We start from the raw sequence: 18,565 nt of genomic DNA, 5'->3' as shown, positions 1-18,565 counted from the left end.
CCAGTGCTTTATAATGAAGACACTATATTATTATGGGGTGGGACTGTTCCAGTGCTTTATAATGAAGACACTATATTATTATGGGGTGGGACTGTTCCAGTGCTTTATAATGAAGACACTATATTATTATGGGGTGGGACTGTTCCAGTGCTTTATAATGAAGACACTATATTATTATGGGGTGGGACTGTTCCAGTGCTTTATAATGAAGACACTATATTATTATGGGGTGGGACTGTTCCAGTGCTTTATAATGAAGACACTATATTATTATGGGGTGGGACTGTTCCAGTGCTTTATAATGAAGACACTATATTATTATGGGGTGGGACTGTTCCAGTGCTTTATAATGAAGACACTATATTATTATGGGGTGGGACTGTTCCAGTGCTTTATAATGAAGACACTATATTATTATGGAGTGGGACTGTTCCAGTGCTTTATAATGAAGACACTATATTATTATGGGGTGGGACTGTTCCAGTGCTTTATAATGAAGACACTATATTATTATGGGGTGGGACTGTTCCAGTGCTTTATAATGAAGACACTATATTATTATGGGGTGGGACTGTTCCAGTGCTTTATAATGAAGACACTATATTATTATGGGGTGGGACTGTTCCAGTGCTTTATAATGAAGACACTATATTATTATGGGGTGGGACTGTTCCAGTGCTTTATAATGAAGACACTATATTATTATGGGGTGGGACTGTTCCAGTGCTTTATAATGAAGACACTATATTATTATGGGGTGGGACTGTTCCAGTGCTTTATAATGAAGACACTATATTATTATGGGGTGGGACTGTTCCAGTGCTTTATAATGAAGACACTATATTATTATGGGGTGGGACTGTTCCAGTGCTTTATAATGAAGACACTATATTATTATGGGGTGGGACTGTTCCAGTGCTTTATAATGAAGACACTATATTATTATGGGGTGGGACTGTTCCAGTGCTTTATAATGAAGACACTATATTATTATGGGGTGGGACTGTTCCAGTGCTTTATAATGAAGACACTATATTATTATGGGGTGGGACTGTTCCAGTGCTTTATAATGAAGACACTATATTATTATGGGGTGGGACTGTTCCAGTGCTTTATAATGAAGACACTATATTATTATGGGGTGGGACTGTTCCAGTGCTTTATAATGAAGACACTATATTATTATGGGGTGGGACTGTTCCAGTGCTTTATAATGAAGACACTATATTATTATGGGGTGGGACTGTTCCAGTGCTTTATAATGAAGACACTATATTATTATGGGGTGGGACTGTTCCAGTGCTTTATAATGAAGACACTATATTATTATGGGGTGGGACTGTTCCAGTGCTTTATAATGAAGACACTATATTATTATGGGGTGGGACTGTTCCAGTGCTTTATAATGAAGACACTATATTATTATGGGGTGGGACTGTTCCAGTGCTTTATAATGAAGACACTATATTATTATGGGGTGGGACTGTTCCAGTGCTTTATAATGAAGACACTATATTATTATGGGGTGGGACTGTTCCAGTGCTTTATAATGAAGACACTATATTATTATGGGGTGGGACTGTTCCAGTGCTTTATAATGAAGACACTATATTATTATGGGGTGGGACTGTTCCAGTGCTTTATAATGAAGACACTATATTATTATGGGGTGGGACTGTTCCAGTGCTTTATAATGAAGACACTATATTATTATGGAGTGGGACTGTTCCAGTGCTTTATAATGAAGACACTATATTATTATGGGGTGGGACTGTTCCAGTGCTTTATAATGAAGACACTATATTATTATGGGGTGGGACTGTTCCAGTGCTTTATAATGAAGACACTATATTATTATGGGGTGGGACTGTTCCAGTGCTTTATAATGAAGACACTATATTATTAGAGACACTATATTATTATGGGGTGGGACTGTTCCAGTGCTTTATAATGAAGACACTATATTATTATGGGGTGGGACTGTTCCAGTGCTTTATAATGAAGACACTATATTATTATGGGGTGGGACTGTTCCAGTGCTTTATAATGAAGACACTATATTATTATGGGGTGGGACTGTTCCAGTGCTTTATAATGAAGACACTATATTATTATGGGGTGGGACTGTTCCAGTGCTTTATAATGAAGACACTATATTATTATGGGGTGGGACTGTTCCAGTGCTTTATAATGAAGACACTATATTATTATGGGGTGGGACTGTTCCAGTGCTTTATAATGAAGACACTATATTATTATGGGGTGGGACTGTTCCAGTGCTTTATAATGAAGACACTATATTATTATGGAGTGGGACTGTTCCAGTGCTTTATAATGAAGACACTATATTATTATGGGGTGGGACTGTTCCAGTGCTTTATAATGAAGACACTATATTATTATGGGGTGGGACTGTTCCAGTGCTTTATAATGAAGACACTATATTATTATGGGGTGGGACTGTTCCAGTGCTTTATAATGAAGACACTATATTATTATGGAGTGGGACTGTTCCAGTGCTTTATAATGAAGACACTATATTATTATGGAGTGGGACTGTTCCAGTGCTTTATAATGAAGACACTATATTATTATGGGGTGGGACTGTTCCAGTGCTTTATAATGAAGACACTATATTATTATGGGGTGGGACTGTTCCAGTGCTTTATAATGAAGACACTATATTATTATGGGGTGGGACTGTTCCAGTGCTTTATAATGAAGACACTATATTATTATGGGGTGGGACTGTTCCAGTGCTTTATAATGAAGACACTATATTATTATGGGGTGGGACTGTTCCAGTGCTTTATAATGAAGACACTATATTATTATGGGGTGGGACTGTTCCAGTGCTTTATAATGAAGACACTATATTATTATGGGGTGGGACTGTTCCAGTGCTTTATAATGAAGACACTATATTATTATGGAGTGGGACTGTTCCAGTGCTTTATAATGAAGACACTATATTATTATGGGGTGGGACTGTTCCAGTGCTTTATAATGAAGACACTATATTATTATGGGGTGGGACTGTTCCAGTGCTTTATAATGAAGACACTATATTATTATGGGGTGGGACTGTTCCAGTGCTTTATAATGAAGACACTATATTATTATGGGGTGGGACTGTTCCAGTGCTTTATAATGAAGACACTATATTATTATGGAGTGGGACTGTTCCAGTGCTTTATAATGAAGACACTATATTATTATGGGGTGGGACTGTTCCAGTGCTTTATAATGAAGACACTATATTATTATGGGGTGGGACTGTTCCAGTGCTTTATAATGAAGACACTATATTATTATGGGGTGGGACTGTTCCAGTGCTTTATAATGAAGACACTATATTATTATGGGGTGGGACTGTTCCAGTGCTTTATAATGAAGACACTATATTATTATGGGGTGGGACTGTTCCAGTGCTTTATAATGAAGACACTATATTATTATGGAGTGGGACTGTTCCAGTGCTTTATAATGAAGACACTATATTATTATGGGGTGGGACTGTTCCAGTGCTTTATAATGAAGACACTATATTATTATGGGGTGGGACTGTTCCAGTGCTTTATAATGAAGACACTATATTATTATGGGGTGGAACTGTTCCAGTGCTTTATAATGAAGACACTATATTATTATGGGGTGGGACTGTTCCAGTGCTTTATAATGAAGACACTATATTATTATGGGGTGGGACTGTTCCAGTGCTTTATAATGAAGACACTATATTATTATGGGGTGGAACTGTTCCAGTACTTTATAATGGAGACACTATATTATTATGGAGTGGGACTGTTCCAGTGCTTTATAATGAAGACACTATATTATTATGGGGTGGGACTGTTCCAGTGCTTTATAATGAAGACACTATATTATTATGGGGTGGGACTGTTCCAGTGCTTTATAATGGAGACACTATATTATTATGGGGTGGGACTGTTCCAGTGCTTTATAATGAAGACACTATATTATTATGGGGTGGGACTGTTCCAGTACTTTATAATGAAGACACTATATTATTATGGGGTGGGACTGTTCCAGTGCTTTATAATGAAGACACTATATTATTATGGGGTGGAACTGTTCCAGTGCTTTATAATGAAGACACTATATTATTATGGGGTGGGACTGTTCCAGTACTTTATAATGAAGACACTATATTATTATGGGGTGGGACTGTTCCAGTGCTTTATAATGAAGACACTATATTATTATGGGGTGGGACTGTTCCAGTACTTTATAATGAAGACACTATATTATTATGGGGTGGAACTGTTCCAGTGCTTTATAATGAAGACACTATATTATTATGGGGTGGGACTGTTCCAGTGCTTTATAATGAAGACACTATATTATTATGGAGTGGGACTGTTCCAGTGCTTTATAATGAAGACACTATATTATTATGGGGTGGGACTGTTCCAGTGCTTTATAATGAAGACACTATATTATTATGGGGTGGGACTGTTCCAGTGCTTTATAATGAAGACACTATATTATTATGGGGTGGGACTGTTCCAGTGCTTTATAATGAAGACACTATATTATTATGGGGTGGGACTGTTCCAGTGCTTTATAATGAAGACACTATATTATTATGGAGTGGGACTGTTCTAGTGCTTTATAATGAAGACACTATATTATTATGGGGTGGGACTGTTCTAGTGCTTTATAATGAAGACACTATATTATTATGGGGTGGGACTGTTCCAGTGCTTTATAATGGAGACACTATATTATTATGGAGTGGGACTGTTCCAGTGCTTTATAATGAAGACACTATATTATTATGGGGTGGAACTGTTCCAGTGCTTTATAATGAAGACACTATATTCTTATGGGGTGGGACTGTTCCAGTGCTTTATAATGAAGACACTATATTATTATGGGGTGGGACTGTTCCAGTGCTTTATAATGAAGACACTATATTATTATGGGGTGGAACTGTTCCAGTGCTTTATAATGAAGACACTATATTATTATGGGGTGGGACTGTTCCAGTGCTTTATAATGGAGACACTATATTATTATGGAGTGGGACTGTTCCAGTGCTTTATAATGAAGACACTATATTATTATGGAGTGGGACTGTTCCAGTGCTTTATAATGAAGACACTATATTATTATGGGGTGGGACTGTTCCAGTGCTTTATAATGAAGACACTATATTATTATGGGGTGGGACTGTTCCAGTGCTTTATAATGAAGACACTATATTATTATGGGGTGGGACTGTTCCAGTGCTTTATAATGGAGACACTATATTATTATGGGGTGGGACTGTTCTAGTGCTTTATAATGAAGACACTATATTATTATGGGGTGGGACTGTTCCAGTACTTTATAATGGAGACACTATATTATTATGGGGTGGGACTGTTCCAGTGCTTTATAATGAAGACACTATATTATTATGGGGTGGGACTGTTCCAGTACTTTATAATGAAGACACTATATTATTATGGAGTGGGACTGTTCCAGTGCTTTATAATGAAGACACTATATTATTATGGGGTGGGACTGTTCCAGTACTTTATAATGAAGACACTATATTATTATGGGGTGGGACTGTTCCAGTACTTTATAATGAAGACACTATATTATTATGGGGTGGGACTGTTCCAGTGCTTTATAATGGAGACACTATATTATTATGGGGTGGGACTGTTCCAGTGCTTTATAATGAAGACACTATATTATTATGGGGTGGGACTGTTCCAGTGCTTTATAATGAAGACACTATATTATTATGGGGTGGGACTGTTCCAGTGCTTTATAATGAAGACACTATATTATTATGGGGTGGGACTGTTCCAGTGCTTTATAATGAAGACACTATATTATTATGGGGTGGGACTGTTCCAGTGCTTTATAATGAAGACACTATATTATTATGGAGTGGGACTGTTCCAGTGCTTTATAATGAAGACACTATATTATTATGGGGTGGGACTGTTCCAGTGCTTTATAATGAAGACACTATATTATTATGGGGTGGGACTGTTCCAGTACTTTATAATGAAGACACTATATTATTATGGAGTGGGACTGTTCCAGTGCTTTATAATGAAGACACTATATTATTATGGGGTGGGACTGTTCCAGTACTTTATAATGAAGACACTATATTATTATGGGGTGGGACTGTTCCAGTACTTTATAATGAAGACACTATATTATTATGGGGTGGGACTGTTCCAGTGCTTTATAATGGAGACACTATATTATTATGGGGTGGGACTGTTCCAGTGCTTTATAATGAAGACACTATATTATTATGGGGTGGGACTGTTCCAGTGCTTTATAATGAAGACACTATATTATTATGGGGTGGGACTGTTCCAGTGCTTTATAATGAAGACACTATATTATTATGGGGTGGGACTGTTCCAGTGCTTTATAATGAAGACACTATATTATTATGGGGTGGGACTGTTCCAGTGCTTTATAATGAAGACACTATATTATTATGGAGTGGGACTGTTCCAGTGCTTTATAATGAAGACACTATATTATTATGGGGTGGGACTGTTCCAGTGCTTTATAATGAAGACAATATATTATTATGGAGTGGGACTGTTCCAGTGCTTTATAATGAAGGTTTATAATGAAGACACTATATTATTATGGGGTGGGACTGTTCCAGTGCTTTATAATGGAGACACTATATTATTATGGGGTGGGACTGTTCCAGTGCTTTATAATGAAGACAATATATTATTATGGAGTGGGACTGTTCCAGTGCTTTATAATGAAGACAATACGTTATGATGGGGAATCCTTTAACAGTGTCACCATTAACTGGAGCAGTGAAAATAAAATATATCATGCTACCCTTCTGACTGGCCGAGGTGCTGTCTGTCTGTCTGTCTGTCTGTCTGTCTGTCTGTCTGTCTGTCTGTCTGTCTGTCTGTCTGTCTGTCTGTCTGTCTGTCTGTCTGTCTGTCTGTCTGTCTGTCTGTCTGTCTGTCTGTCTGTCTGTCTGTCTGTACATTTGTCTGTACTGTCTGTCTGTACTGTCTGTATCATAATGACTCGCTGGAAAACAAATCGCACTGCACTTAACTGTTAAAGGTAATTATGTTTGAGCCAACATCCATAGTGTTTACTGTAAATGCTATCACGTCAGGGAAATTGATTTTAAAAGTCAAGTTCAGTGCAGTGTTGCTACATTGTGATGTGTTTGAATCCTGGCCTCTGTCTTTCAACTTATGAAATCAGAATGTATTTTCTTTAACCAGCAAGGCTTGATAGAGGAAGTTTATTCCCACTAAAGCAGACCAGCAGAACAGAAAATGACTTTATTTGTCTGGTCCCACAGAAAAACATTTTGGAATACTGTGTTTGTTATTCATGAGATCTTATAGGGAGTGTTCATTTCTGATTGCTTATTTCACTTTTGTTTGTTGTGTTTCACATGCTTTGGCAATGTAAACATATGTTTCCGCTATGCCAATAAAGGCCATTTGAATTGAATTGATTTCGGTTTAAGGCAGCCTGCACCATTGAGCGCCGTGTTCAGTATGGATTTACGATGCTGGATTGAGAGTGTCAGATCTCACCTGGGAATCATCTCTCCTTTCTTGACGTTCAAGAGCAGGTCACTCTCACACAGCTCGTCAGAGCCACAGTCTTTGGAGAATGGGATCTGTGTTAAGAGCGTTAAGAGAGACATGACACTCTGTTTAGGGGTTGAATTGGGAATTCAGATGTGGAGGTGCCCTATCCCAGTCCTACATCCCAGTTCAACTCTAACCCCAGCCTCAACCCTAACCCTAGCCCTAACCCTAACACTAGCCCGAACACTAGCCCTAACCCTAGCCCTAGCCTCAACCACAACCCTAACCTTAGCCCTAACCCTAACCCTAGCCCTAACCCTGCACTAACACTAATCCTAACCCTAACACTAGCCCTAACACTAGCCCTAACCCTAGCCCTAGCCTCAACCACAACCCTAGCCCTAGCCCTAACCCTAGCCCTAGCCCTAACCCTAGCCCTAACCCTAGCCCTAGCCTCAACCACAACCCTAACCCTAGCCCTAACCCTAACCCTAGCCCTAACCCTGCACTAACACTAATCCTAACCCTAACACTAGCCCTAACACTAACCCTAGCCCTAACCCTAGCCCTGCACTAACACATAAAGCACAGATACTACTATCAATAGACATTTAAAAAAAACTTCAAGCAACTGCCAAGAGAGTGCAAAGCTGTCATCAAGGCAAAGGGTGGCTACTTTGAAGAAGCTCAAAAATAAATTGTTTTTATTTGTTTAACACTTTTTTGTTTACTACATTGTGTTATGTGTTATTTCTTCACTATTATTCTACAATGTAGAAAATAGTACAAATAAAGAAAAACCCTGGAATGAGAAGGTGTGTCCAAACTTTATACTGGTACTGTATACTATATCACATATTACTGAAACTCACAAAGAACTCCCATGAAGTAGGACGGAGGACATCTAGAACAGGACTGGAGTCTGGGTCATGCAGAGCGACGTCCACACGCACTCCGATGGAGCTCACAAAGTCAGGGGCCTCCTGTCAGACAATAAGATAGGATTTATTTCATTCGTTTAATTCATTTGACTGGGAACATGTGCAACACAACAAACATTGTTCAAGATTTTAGCTACATACTGTACATAGCTAATTCTCTGCAGGATCAGAACTTAGTAACATTATTGGAATTGTATAAGGAAAACCACATGAGAATACAGCAATGTAGTGTACTTTATATCCATTTTAATGTTTATACATACATGTAAATATTAGTCTTGGCAATGTTCCTCAAATAATTATTTATTTATTTTTAAAGAGATTGATATATTAATGATATGTACCAATTGATTCTTGAAGAATATAACTTGTGAATGCCACATGAGCTTAGTTCAACTGTCGTACATCATCAGAACCCAAAATATAAGCTTGTTTTACTCCAACATTTGTAAACAATGTAAATGTGAACAACAACTGTATAGCCTCAAAACATGGTTAAACACTGCTCAAAAAAATAAAGGGAACACTTAAACAACACATCCTAGATCTGAATGAAATAAATAATCTTATTAAATACTTTTTTCTTTACATAGTTGAATGTGCTGACAACAAAATCACACAAAAATAATCAATGGAAATCAAAATGAAAGTGGAAAACCGCACTACAGGCTGATCCAACTTTGATGTAATGTCCTTAAAACAAGTCAAAATGAGGCTCAGTAGTGTGTGTGGCCTCCACGTGCCTGTATGACCTCCCTACAACGCCTGGGCATGCTCCTGATGAGGTGGCGGATGGTCTCCTGAGGGATCTCCTCCCAGACCTAGACTACAGCATCCGCCAACTCCTGGACAGTCTGTGGTGCAACGTGGCGTTGGTGGATGGAGCGAGACATGATGTCCCAGATGTGCTCAATTGGATTCAGGTCTGGGGAACGGGCGGGCCAGTCCATAGCATCAATGCCTTCCTCTTGCAGGAACTGCTGACACACTCCAGCCACATGATGTCTAGCATTGTCTTGCATTAGGAGGAACCCAGGGCCAACCGCACCAGCATATGGTCTCACAAGGGGTCTGAGGATCTCATCTCGGTACCTAATGGCAGTCAGGCTACCTCTGGCGAGCACATGGAGGGCTGTGCGGCCCCCCAAAGAAATGCCACCCCACACCATGACTGACCCACCGCCAAACCGGTCATGCTGGAGGATGTTGCAGGCAGCAGAACGTTCTCCACGGCGTCTCCAGACTCTGTCATGTCTGTCACGTGCTCAGTGTGAACCTGCTTTAATCTGTCAAGAGCACAGGGCGCCAGTGGCGAATTTGCCAATCTTGGTGTTCTCTGGCAAATGCCAAATGTCCTGCACGGTGTTGGGCTGTAAGCACAACCCCCACCTGTGGACGTCGGCCCTCATACCACCCTCATGGAGTCTGTTTCTGACCGTTTGAGCAGACACATGCACATTTGTGGCCTGCTGGAGGTCATTTTGCAGGGCTCTGGCAGTGCTCCTCCTGCTCCTCCTTGCACAAAGGCGGAGGTAGCGGTCCTGCTGCTAGGTTGTTGCCCTCCTACGGCCTCCTCCACGTCTCCTGATGTACTGGCCTGTCTCCTGGTAGCGCCTCCATGCTCTGGACACTACGCTGACAGACACAGCAAACCTTCTTGCCACAGCTCGCATTGATGTGCCATCCTGGATGAGCTGCACTACCTGAGCCACTTGTGTGGGTTGTAGACTCCGTCTCATGCTACCACTAGAGTGAAAGCACCGCCAGCATTCAAAAGTGACCAAAACATCAGCCAGGAAGCATAGGAACTGAGAAGTGGTCTGTGGTCACCACCTGCTGAACCACTCCTTTATTGGGGGTGTCTTGCTTATTGCCTATAATTTCCACCTGTTGTCTATTCCATTTGCACAACAGCATGTGAAATGTATTGTCAATCAGTGTTGCTTCCTAAGTGGACAGTTTGATTTCACAAAAGTGTGATTGACTTGGAGTTACATTGTGTTGTTTAAGTGTTCCCTTTATTTTTTTGAGCAGTATATAATTTTTATATCATGGATTGGTCAGTCCTTGCATCCATAGGCCTGTCTATGAATTTGAGAGTGGTTATGCTTTGTTAATGTTTCAACTGCAGATTGCCCCTTTAAGTGTTGTTGAAAGGGTGCTTCCTCCATTCAAAATGAACACAGTAATTCAATAAGACCTGATGAAGGAGGAAAACCAGACACACTTCATTCAGCAAACCATCATCAAACCAATTCATATTATCTATCTTTACCTGAACAAAGACCTCATAGGTGTCACAGACCTCCCAGGTGGAAACCCTGATGTCTCTCTGCAGGACTCTCTCCGAGTTACTGAACTGACCTCTGGAGGTGACACGAGACGACTGGAGATCAGCATCCAGGGTCAGGTTGTACCTGAGAGCTGAGGTGAGACGTAACAGAGGCAACAAGATACAATTAGAGGGCCATAAGATCATTGCTATGATGTGAGAAGCCCCTGTAATACTAAACATGACCACTGATATGACAGTGACTGTGGAGAGGGAAAGGGAGAGGGAGAGAGCAAGAGAAGGAGAGAGTGAGAGAGAGAGAGGAGGAGAGAGAGGAAGTGGAAGAGAAGGAGAAAGAGAGAGAGAGAGATTGACACAGGAAAGCAGGGCTTACCCACAGGTCCTACAGGTATCTTGGGCCTGAAGGTGGCGCTGAAACAGACAGTGGTATTGAAGCAGGACACCAGCCTCCCACTGACCCTGCACGTCTTACTCAGGATGTTGATCTTGTCAGGGTTAAAGGTCGCCCTCACTGTCACCACGGCCAGACCTCGAGACCTGGGAGAGGAACAGTCTACTGAGTATTCTTGTCATAATCCTAATCATTAAGTCATACTGTAGGAGTCAACTTTAGATTGGTTGTTTGATTCATTCATCTATTGGTTAATTGATTGGTTAATTGGTTGACTGACTGATTGATTCATTCTTTAAGTAATGATATAATGGACATCAGCAGCTATGTAGAAGTGGTTAGCAGCAGTGTCAGACCAAGCGGGGAATAGACAGCATAGTATTCCAGCTAGCTGTTCTGCTCTTCATATGGAGTGGGACGAGAAAACAACACTCAATTAGTTTACACAGTTAAGACCAAGCTGTCCATGAGACAGCACATCTCCCACAGTCAACTAAAACTTGAGGAGACAAGTATTGGATGTTTCTCTCACAACCTACTGTAATTCCATTGGTTTGGTTTAGAGTTACTGTCACCCAAAATAAGTTGGCCAGCTGCTAAGAACAGCTGACAATTTGTTGATATCAAGTAAACACTTAACTTGAGTGGGACGTGTTGGAATTGTGGGAAACAAAATGATATAGTTGACCTCTGAAGAGGGGGTGTGGAACAGGGTTAAAACAAAGAAAAGAGAAGAAACTAGTGAATCTCACCAGAGCTGGACCACCTTCCCATAAGCCCCCACTGATACATCTGGGATGGTGTCATCGTTTAGGTCGGAGTTGGCGTCTAGGGACCGCCCAAAATACTTCAGTGCAGGATCCAGCTGGGAGCCCAGGATTTTCTGAAATGAAGCAGGATAAAACAGGATCTCACAACTGGAGCTCACATCCAATGCTCACGTTTACTGAATTCTAACAGCCTGAGCACCATCTGCATCATCGGCAGGTCTGTATTCAGAGGACAGTGTTGAGTCCTGTCGCTACCTGAGAACACTGTGTCCTCAGTTTCTTCTTGTCCCCGTTGAAGACATAAATGACCCCCCTGTTGTTGTCTTCCAGCGGGGCTCCCACCACTACATCACTGTAACCATCCATGTTGAGGTCAGGCACCGCTGAGATGGACATCCCAAAACGAGCGTTGTCCGCCGGGGACGGACCCTTCAGGATCCCCTGGTCACTTAGGATGCCCTAGAAACACCAATGCAAAATAATTCATATTGAATTATGAATAATTCATAGTGTGCTTAGGATGATCTCTTTCAGAATGTCCTGAACCACTGGGCTCAGAAGTTGTGGTGTGTAGACCAAATTGAAACCATTAGATGAAATGTACAGTATTGGGTCTGCCCTCAAAAAAGAGATGAAAGGCTTTAGGAAGATGTGCCGGGCATTGTCATGAGAAAGCTTTGGGAGTAGGTTACAGTACAGTAGAGCAGAGTACAGTATAGTAGAGTAGAGTACAGTATAGTAGAGTAGAGTAGAGTAGAGTAGAGTACAGTATAGTAGAGTAGAGTACAGTATAGTAGAGTAGAGTACAGACTGAGGACACAGTGTTCTGCAGTAGGTTACAGTACCGTAGAGTAGAGTACAGTATAGTAGAGTAGAGTACAGTATAGTAGAGTACAGTATAGTAGAGTAGAGTACAGACTGAGGACACAGTGTTCTGCAGTAGGTTACAGTACCGTAGAGTACAGTATAGTAGAGTAGAGTACAGTACATATAGTAGACTGCAGTAGGTTACAGTATAGTAGAGTACAGTATTAAAAAAAAGAACATTGATTGAACCTTTATTTAACTGGGAAAGTCAGTTAAGAACAAATTCTTATTTACATTGACTGCCTACCAAAAGGCCTTTTGGCATGACAGCAACACATGACAACACAGCATGGTAGCAACAAAACATGACAACAACATGGTAGCAACACAACATGGCAGCAGCACAACATGGTAGCAGCACAAAACAGGGTACAAACATTGTTGGGCACAGACAAGGGCAAGAAGGTAGAGACAACAATACGTCACGCAAAGCAGCCACAACTGTCAGTAAGAGTGTCCATGATTGAGTCTTTGAATAAAGAGATTGAGATAAAACTGTCCAGTTTGAGTGTTTGTTGCAGCTCGTTCCAGTCGCTAGCTGCAGCGAACTGAAAAGATGAGTGACCCAGGGATGTGTGTGCTTTGGGGACATTTAACAGAATGTGACTGGCAGAACGGGTGTGGTATGTGGAGGATGAGGGCTGCAGTAGATATCTCAGAGTATCTCAGAGTACAGTACAGTGGACTACAGTAGGTTACAGTACAGTAGAGTACAGAAGAGTACAGTACAGTACAATACAGTACAGTAGACTACAGTAGGTTACAGTACAGTACAGTAGACTACAGTAGGTTACAGTAGGTTACAGTAAAGTACAGTACAATACAGTACAGTAGGTTACAGTACAGTAGAGTACAGTACAGTAGACTACAGTAAGTTACAGTACAGTAGAGTACAGTACAGTAGACTACAGTAGGTTACAGTACAGTAGAGTACAGTAGACTACAGTAGGTTACAGTACAGTAGAGTACAGTATAGTAGACTACAGTAGGTTACAGTACAGTAGAGTACAGTACAGTAGACTTCAGTAGGTTACAGTACTGTAGAGTACAGTACAATACAGTAGACTGCAGTAGGTTACAGTACAGTAGAGTAGACTACAGTAGACTACAGTAGGTTACAGTACAGTAGAGTACAGTACAATACTGCATAGTAGAGTACAGCACAGTAGAGTACAGTACAGTAGAGTACAGCACTGTGCAGTAGAGTACAGTACAGCACAGCACAGTACAGTACAGTAGAGTACAGCACAGTGCAGTAGAGTGCAGTATGTGTGGCTTACCTTGGTGAAAGAGAGGAGATAGACCTTCCCAGTCTCCTTCTTCTGTTCATTCATGAACATGGGAGCGCCAACCAGCAGTATATCAGACACGCCATCTTTATCCACATCCAGAGGACAGAGTACACTGCCATAGTAGGAGCCTATCTACAGAATATAAAGCACATGGAACACAGTATCCTCAGAGCCTATCTACAGAATATAAAGCACATGGAACACAGTATCTTCAGAGCCTATCTACAGAATATAAAGCACATGGAACACACAGTGTGCTCAGAGCCTATCTACAGAATATAAAGCACATGGAACACAGTATCTTCAGAGCCTATCTACAGAATATAAAGCACATGGAACACAGTATCTTCAGAGGCTATCTACAGAATATAAAGCACATGGAACACAGTATCCTCAGAGCCTATCTACAGAATATAAAGCACATGGAACACAGTATCTTCAGAGCCTATCTACAGAATATAAAGCACATGGAACACAGTATCTTCAGAGCCTATCTACAGAATATAAAGCACATGGAACACAGTATCCTCAGAGCCTATCTACAGAATATAAAGCACATGGAACACAGTATCCTCAGAGCCTATCTACAGAATATAAAGCACATGGAACACAGTATCTTCAGAGCCTATCTACAGAATATAAAGCACATGGAACACAGTATCTTCAAAGCCTATCTACAGAATATAAAGCACATGGAACACAGTATCTTCAGAGCCTATCTACAGAATATAAAGCACATGGAACACAGTATCTTCAGAGCCTATCTACAGAATATAAAGCACATGGAACACAGTATCCTCAGAGCCTATCTACAGAATATAAAGCACATGGAACACAGTATCCTCAGAGCCTATCTACAGAATATAAAGCACATGGAACACAGTATCTTCAAAGCCTATCTACAGAATATAAAGCACATGGAACACAGTATCTTCAGAGCCTATCTACAGAATATAAAGCACATGGAACACAGTATCCTCAGAGCCTATCTACAGAATATAAAGCACATGGAACACAGTATCTTCAGAGCCTATCTACAGAATATAAAGCACATGGAACACAGTATCTTCAGAGCCTATCTACAGAATATAAAGCACATGGAACACAGTATCCTCAGAGCCTATCTACAGAATATAAAGCACATGGAACACAGTATCCTCAGAGCCTATCTACAGAATATAAAACACATGGAACACAGTATCTTCAGAGCCTATCTACAGAATATAAAGCACATGGAACACAGTATCTTCAAAGCCTATCTACAGAATATAAAGCACATGGAACACAGTATCTTCAGAGCCTATCTACAGAATATAAAGCACATGGAACACAGTATCTTCAGAGCCTATCTACAGAATATAAAGCACATGGAACACAGTATCCTCAGAGCCTATCTACAGAATATAAAGCACATGGAACACAGTATCCTCAGAGCCTATCTACAGAATATAAAGCACATGGAACACAGTATCTTCAAAGCCTATCTACAGAATATAAAGCACATGGAACACAGTATCTTCAGAGCCTATCTACAGAATATAAAGCACATGGAACACAGTATCCTCAGAGCCTATCTACAGAATATAAAGCACATGGAACACAGTATCTTCAGAGCCTATCTACAGAATATAAAGCACATGGAACACACAGTATCTTCAGAGCCTATCTACAGAATATAAAGCACATGGAACACAGTATCCTCAGAGCCTATCTACAGAATATAAAGCACATGGAACACAGTATCTTCAGAGCCTATCTACAGAATATAAAGCACATGGAACACAGTATCCTCAGAGCCTATCTACAGAATATAAAGCACATGGAACACAATATCTTCAGAGCCTATCTACAGAATATAAAGCACATGGAACACAGTATCTTCAGAGCCTATCTACAGAATATAAAGCACATGGAACACACAGTATCTTCAGAGCCTATCTACAGAATATAAAGCACATGGAACACAGTATCTTCAGAGCCTATCTACAGAATATAAAGCACATGGAACACAGTATCTTCAGAGCCTATCTACAGAATATAAAGCACATGGAACACAGTATCTTCAGAGCCTATCTACAGAATATAAAGCACATGGAACACACAGTATCTTTAGAGCCTATCTACAGAATATAAAGCACATGGAACACACAGTATCTTTAGAGCCTATCTACAGAATATAAAGCACATGGAACACACAGTATCCTCAGAGCCTATCTACAGAATATAAAGCACATGGAACACAGTATCTTCAGAGCCTATCTACAGAATATAAAGCACATGGAACACAGTATCTTCAGAGCCTATCTACAGAATATAAAGCACATGGAACACACAGTATCTTCAGAGCCTATCTACAGAATATAAAGCACATGGAACACAGTATCTTCAGAGCCTATCTACAGAATATAAAGCACATGGAACACAGTATCTTCAGAGCCTATCTACAGAATATAAAGCACATGGAACACAGTATCTTCAGAGCCTATCTACAGAATATAAAGCACATGGAACACACAGTATCTTTAGAGCCTATCTACAGAATATAAAGCACATGGAACACACAGTATCTTTAGAGCCTATCTACAGAATATAAAGCACATGGAACACACAGTATCCTCAGAGCCTATCTACAGAATATAAAGCACATGGAACACACAGTATCTTTAGAGCCTATCTACAGAATATAAAGCACATGGAACACACAGTATCTTTAGAGCCTATCTACAGAATATAAAGCACATGGAACACACAGTATCTTTAGAGCCAGTGAGCAGAAACAAAGGATAACAACATTAACAAGTCAGATATGATAGATCACACAGAGATAATAGAGAGAACAGAGATAATAGAAAGCCACCAGAAAAAAAGGTACATGCTCTTCTCTGTCAGCCAGTCCAACCCTCATACCTGATCTCCTCTCTGGGAGTCTATGACGGTGGGTTGTCCCTTGCTGTTGATGATGTACACTATGACCTGTCCAGTGTGGTTGGACCGAGGAGCGCCAGCCACGTAGTACTCCATGCTGCCATCATTCAGCGTCGTCACAGAGTAGCCTGAACCGAACAGCCAAGCAGAACATTATGGACTGATCTGTAACAATGTCCAGTGCTAGTAGTCTTACTGCCAGTCACACTGTAAATCAAGATATATTTAGTTTGAGCTCCAATAAACATTCAAATTAAGTTAGAAATTGTTGGAAAAGCAAGAGGCGTAAGAATGGCTTGGTGTTGTATGATAAACCAACAATAAAATAGCACCGCTTAAAATGAAGATAAAGGAGCAAATATTGACTTGTAAAACATATCAAACTCACATACCTAATAGTGAACTGTGGTTTCTGTCCTCTAGAATGTTCTCGAAGGCCGTCTTGGGGAAGATGTCTGATTTCTGAGGAGTGTAGTGAACCACAGTACCACTCCAGCCATAGGCCCCCACTGCACCCAGCATCATCATGTTCTAGAACAAGTGGGAGAGAATGGCCTGTTTAAACATGCTGAATAGTGGCTGACAGGTTGGAAATACATGTGGAGGTTTGTGTGATAGTATCCTTAGCCCGTACATACCTGCTTCTTGGTTTGGTGGGCACTGAAGCCCACTTGGGACATCTCCATCTGAAAATCACCCCCTTTCCCAGTACCTGTCTCTCAAGACAACACACAATGAAAAGATTAGTGGCTATGTTTACTGTCCTGTACAGAGTAAGACTGCTACCTTCTTAAAAGGTAACATGTCTTCAAGGTCCATTCATATTGTTGGAATGTATATAGGTCGATATTTTTTCATTATGGATACAAATTTGACCTCTATAAAAAATTCAGAATAAATGACTTTAGAAAACGGTAGTGTACCCTCTATATTGAAGATTCTGTCTCCCAGAGTTCCAGCGATCTCAAGCAGAGCTTCCTCAGCTGACACATTAAAGAAGTACCTGTCTGTCGGGGTGCTGGCGATGGACTTGATCTCAGCAATCAGGTTTTTAGTGTCGATGTCATTCCTTATGTAATACCCGAGGACCTAGAAACATAATAAATAATGCATTTAAAGAGATTTATATTAGAATGAAAGGGACAATTAATAAAACATAAAAATGTCATGTTATAAAGGGATCAAACAGTAAATGTTAATACCTCACACTCAACACTGTATATACGTATACCCATGTGCCTTTTGCTAAAGAGAGACAAACCTAGATATATAAAGGTCAAGCTAAATGAGTGTGATATTAACTTACAGCAATACCAAACCGGGTGATCTTCTCCTGCTCACACTTCCCGATGACGTCGTCTTTGAGGTCCTTGTCGTGAGACTCTCCATCCGTCACCACCACCATCACCTTGCTGGCTCCAGGTCGGGCACCGTTTGTAGGCAGGAACGCCTGCTGTCTGAGATGCACACTCAATAGGTGTCAAACAGCAATATCCATCTCAAAACCAAGTCAAT

The 18,565-nt window shown here is 40.5% G+C and overlaps 1 protein-coding gene across 1 annotated transcript in view; it reads right to left on the bottom strand.

Moving 5' to 3' along the window:
* Window positions 1-18,565, bottom strand: part of LOC106568399 (integrin alpha-2) — a 60,827-nt gene that overhangs the window by 22,474 nt on the left and 19,788 nt on the right. The window contains exons 8-19 of the mRNA XM_045692521.2: window positions 18,357-18,507; window positions 17,974-18,139; window positions 17,689-17,762; window positions 17,443-17,581; window positions 17,033-17,178; window positions 14,114-14,257; window positions 12,222-12,425; window positions 11,949-12,079; window positions 11,179-11,342; window positions 10,788-10,936; window positions 8,444-8,554; window positions 7,575-7,660 (exon numbers count right to left, since the gene is read on the bottom strand). Coding sequence (XP_045548477.1) covers window positions 7,575-7,660; window positions 8,444-8,554; window positions 10,788-10,936; window positions 11,179-11,342; window positions 11,949-12,079; window positions 12,222-12,425; window positions 14,114-14,257; window positions 17,033-17,178; window positions 17,443-17,581; window positions 17,689-17,762; window positions 17,974-18,139; window positions 18,357-18,507 — 1,665 coding nt within the window. The remainder of the gene's footprint in view (window positions 1-7,574; window positions 7,661-8,443; window positions 8,555-10,787; window positions 10,937-11,178; window positions 11,343-11,948; window positions 12,080-12,221; window positions 12,426-14,113; window positions 14,258-17,032; window positions 17,179-17,442; window positions 17,582-17,688; window positions 17,763-17,973; window positions 18,140-18,356; window positions 18,508-18,565) is intronic.

Source organism: Salmo salar, chromosome 13, assembly GCF_965601325.2.
Source record: "Salmo salar chromosome 13, fSalSal1, whole genome shotgun sequence".
In the NCBI taxonomy this organism is placed as follows: domain Eukaryota; kingdom Metazoa; phylum Chordata; class Actinopteri; order Salmoniformes; family Salmonidae; genus Salmo; species Salmo salar.
This window is presented reverse-complemented; position numbering and strand designations above follow the sequence as displayed.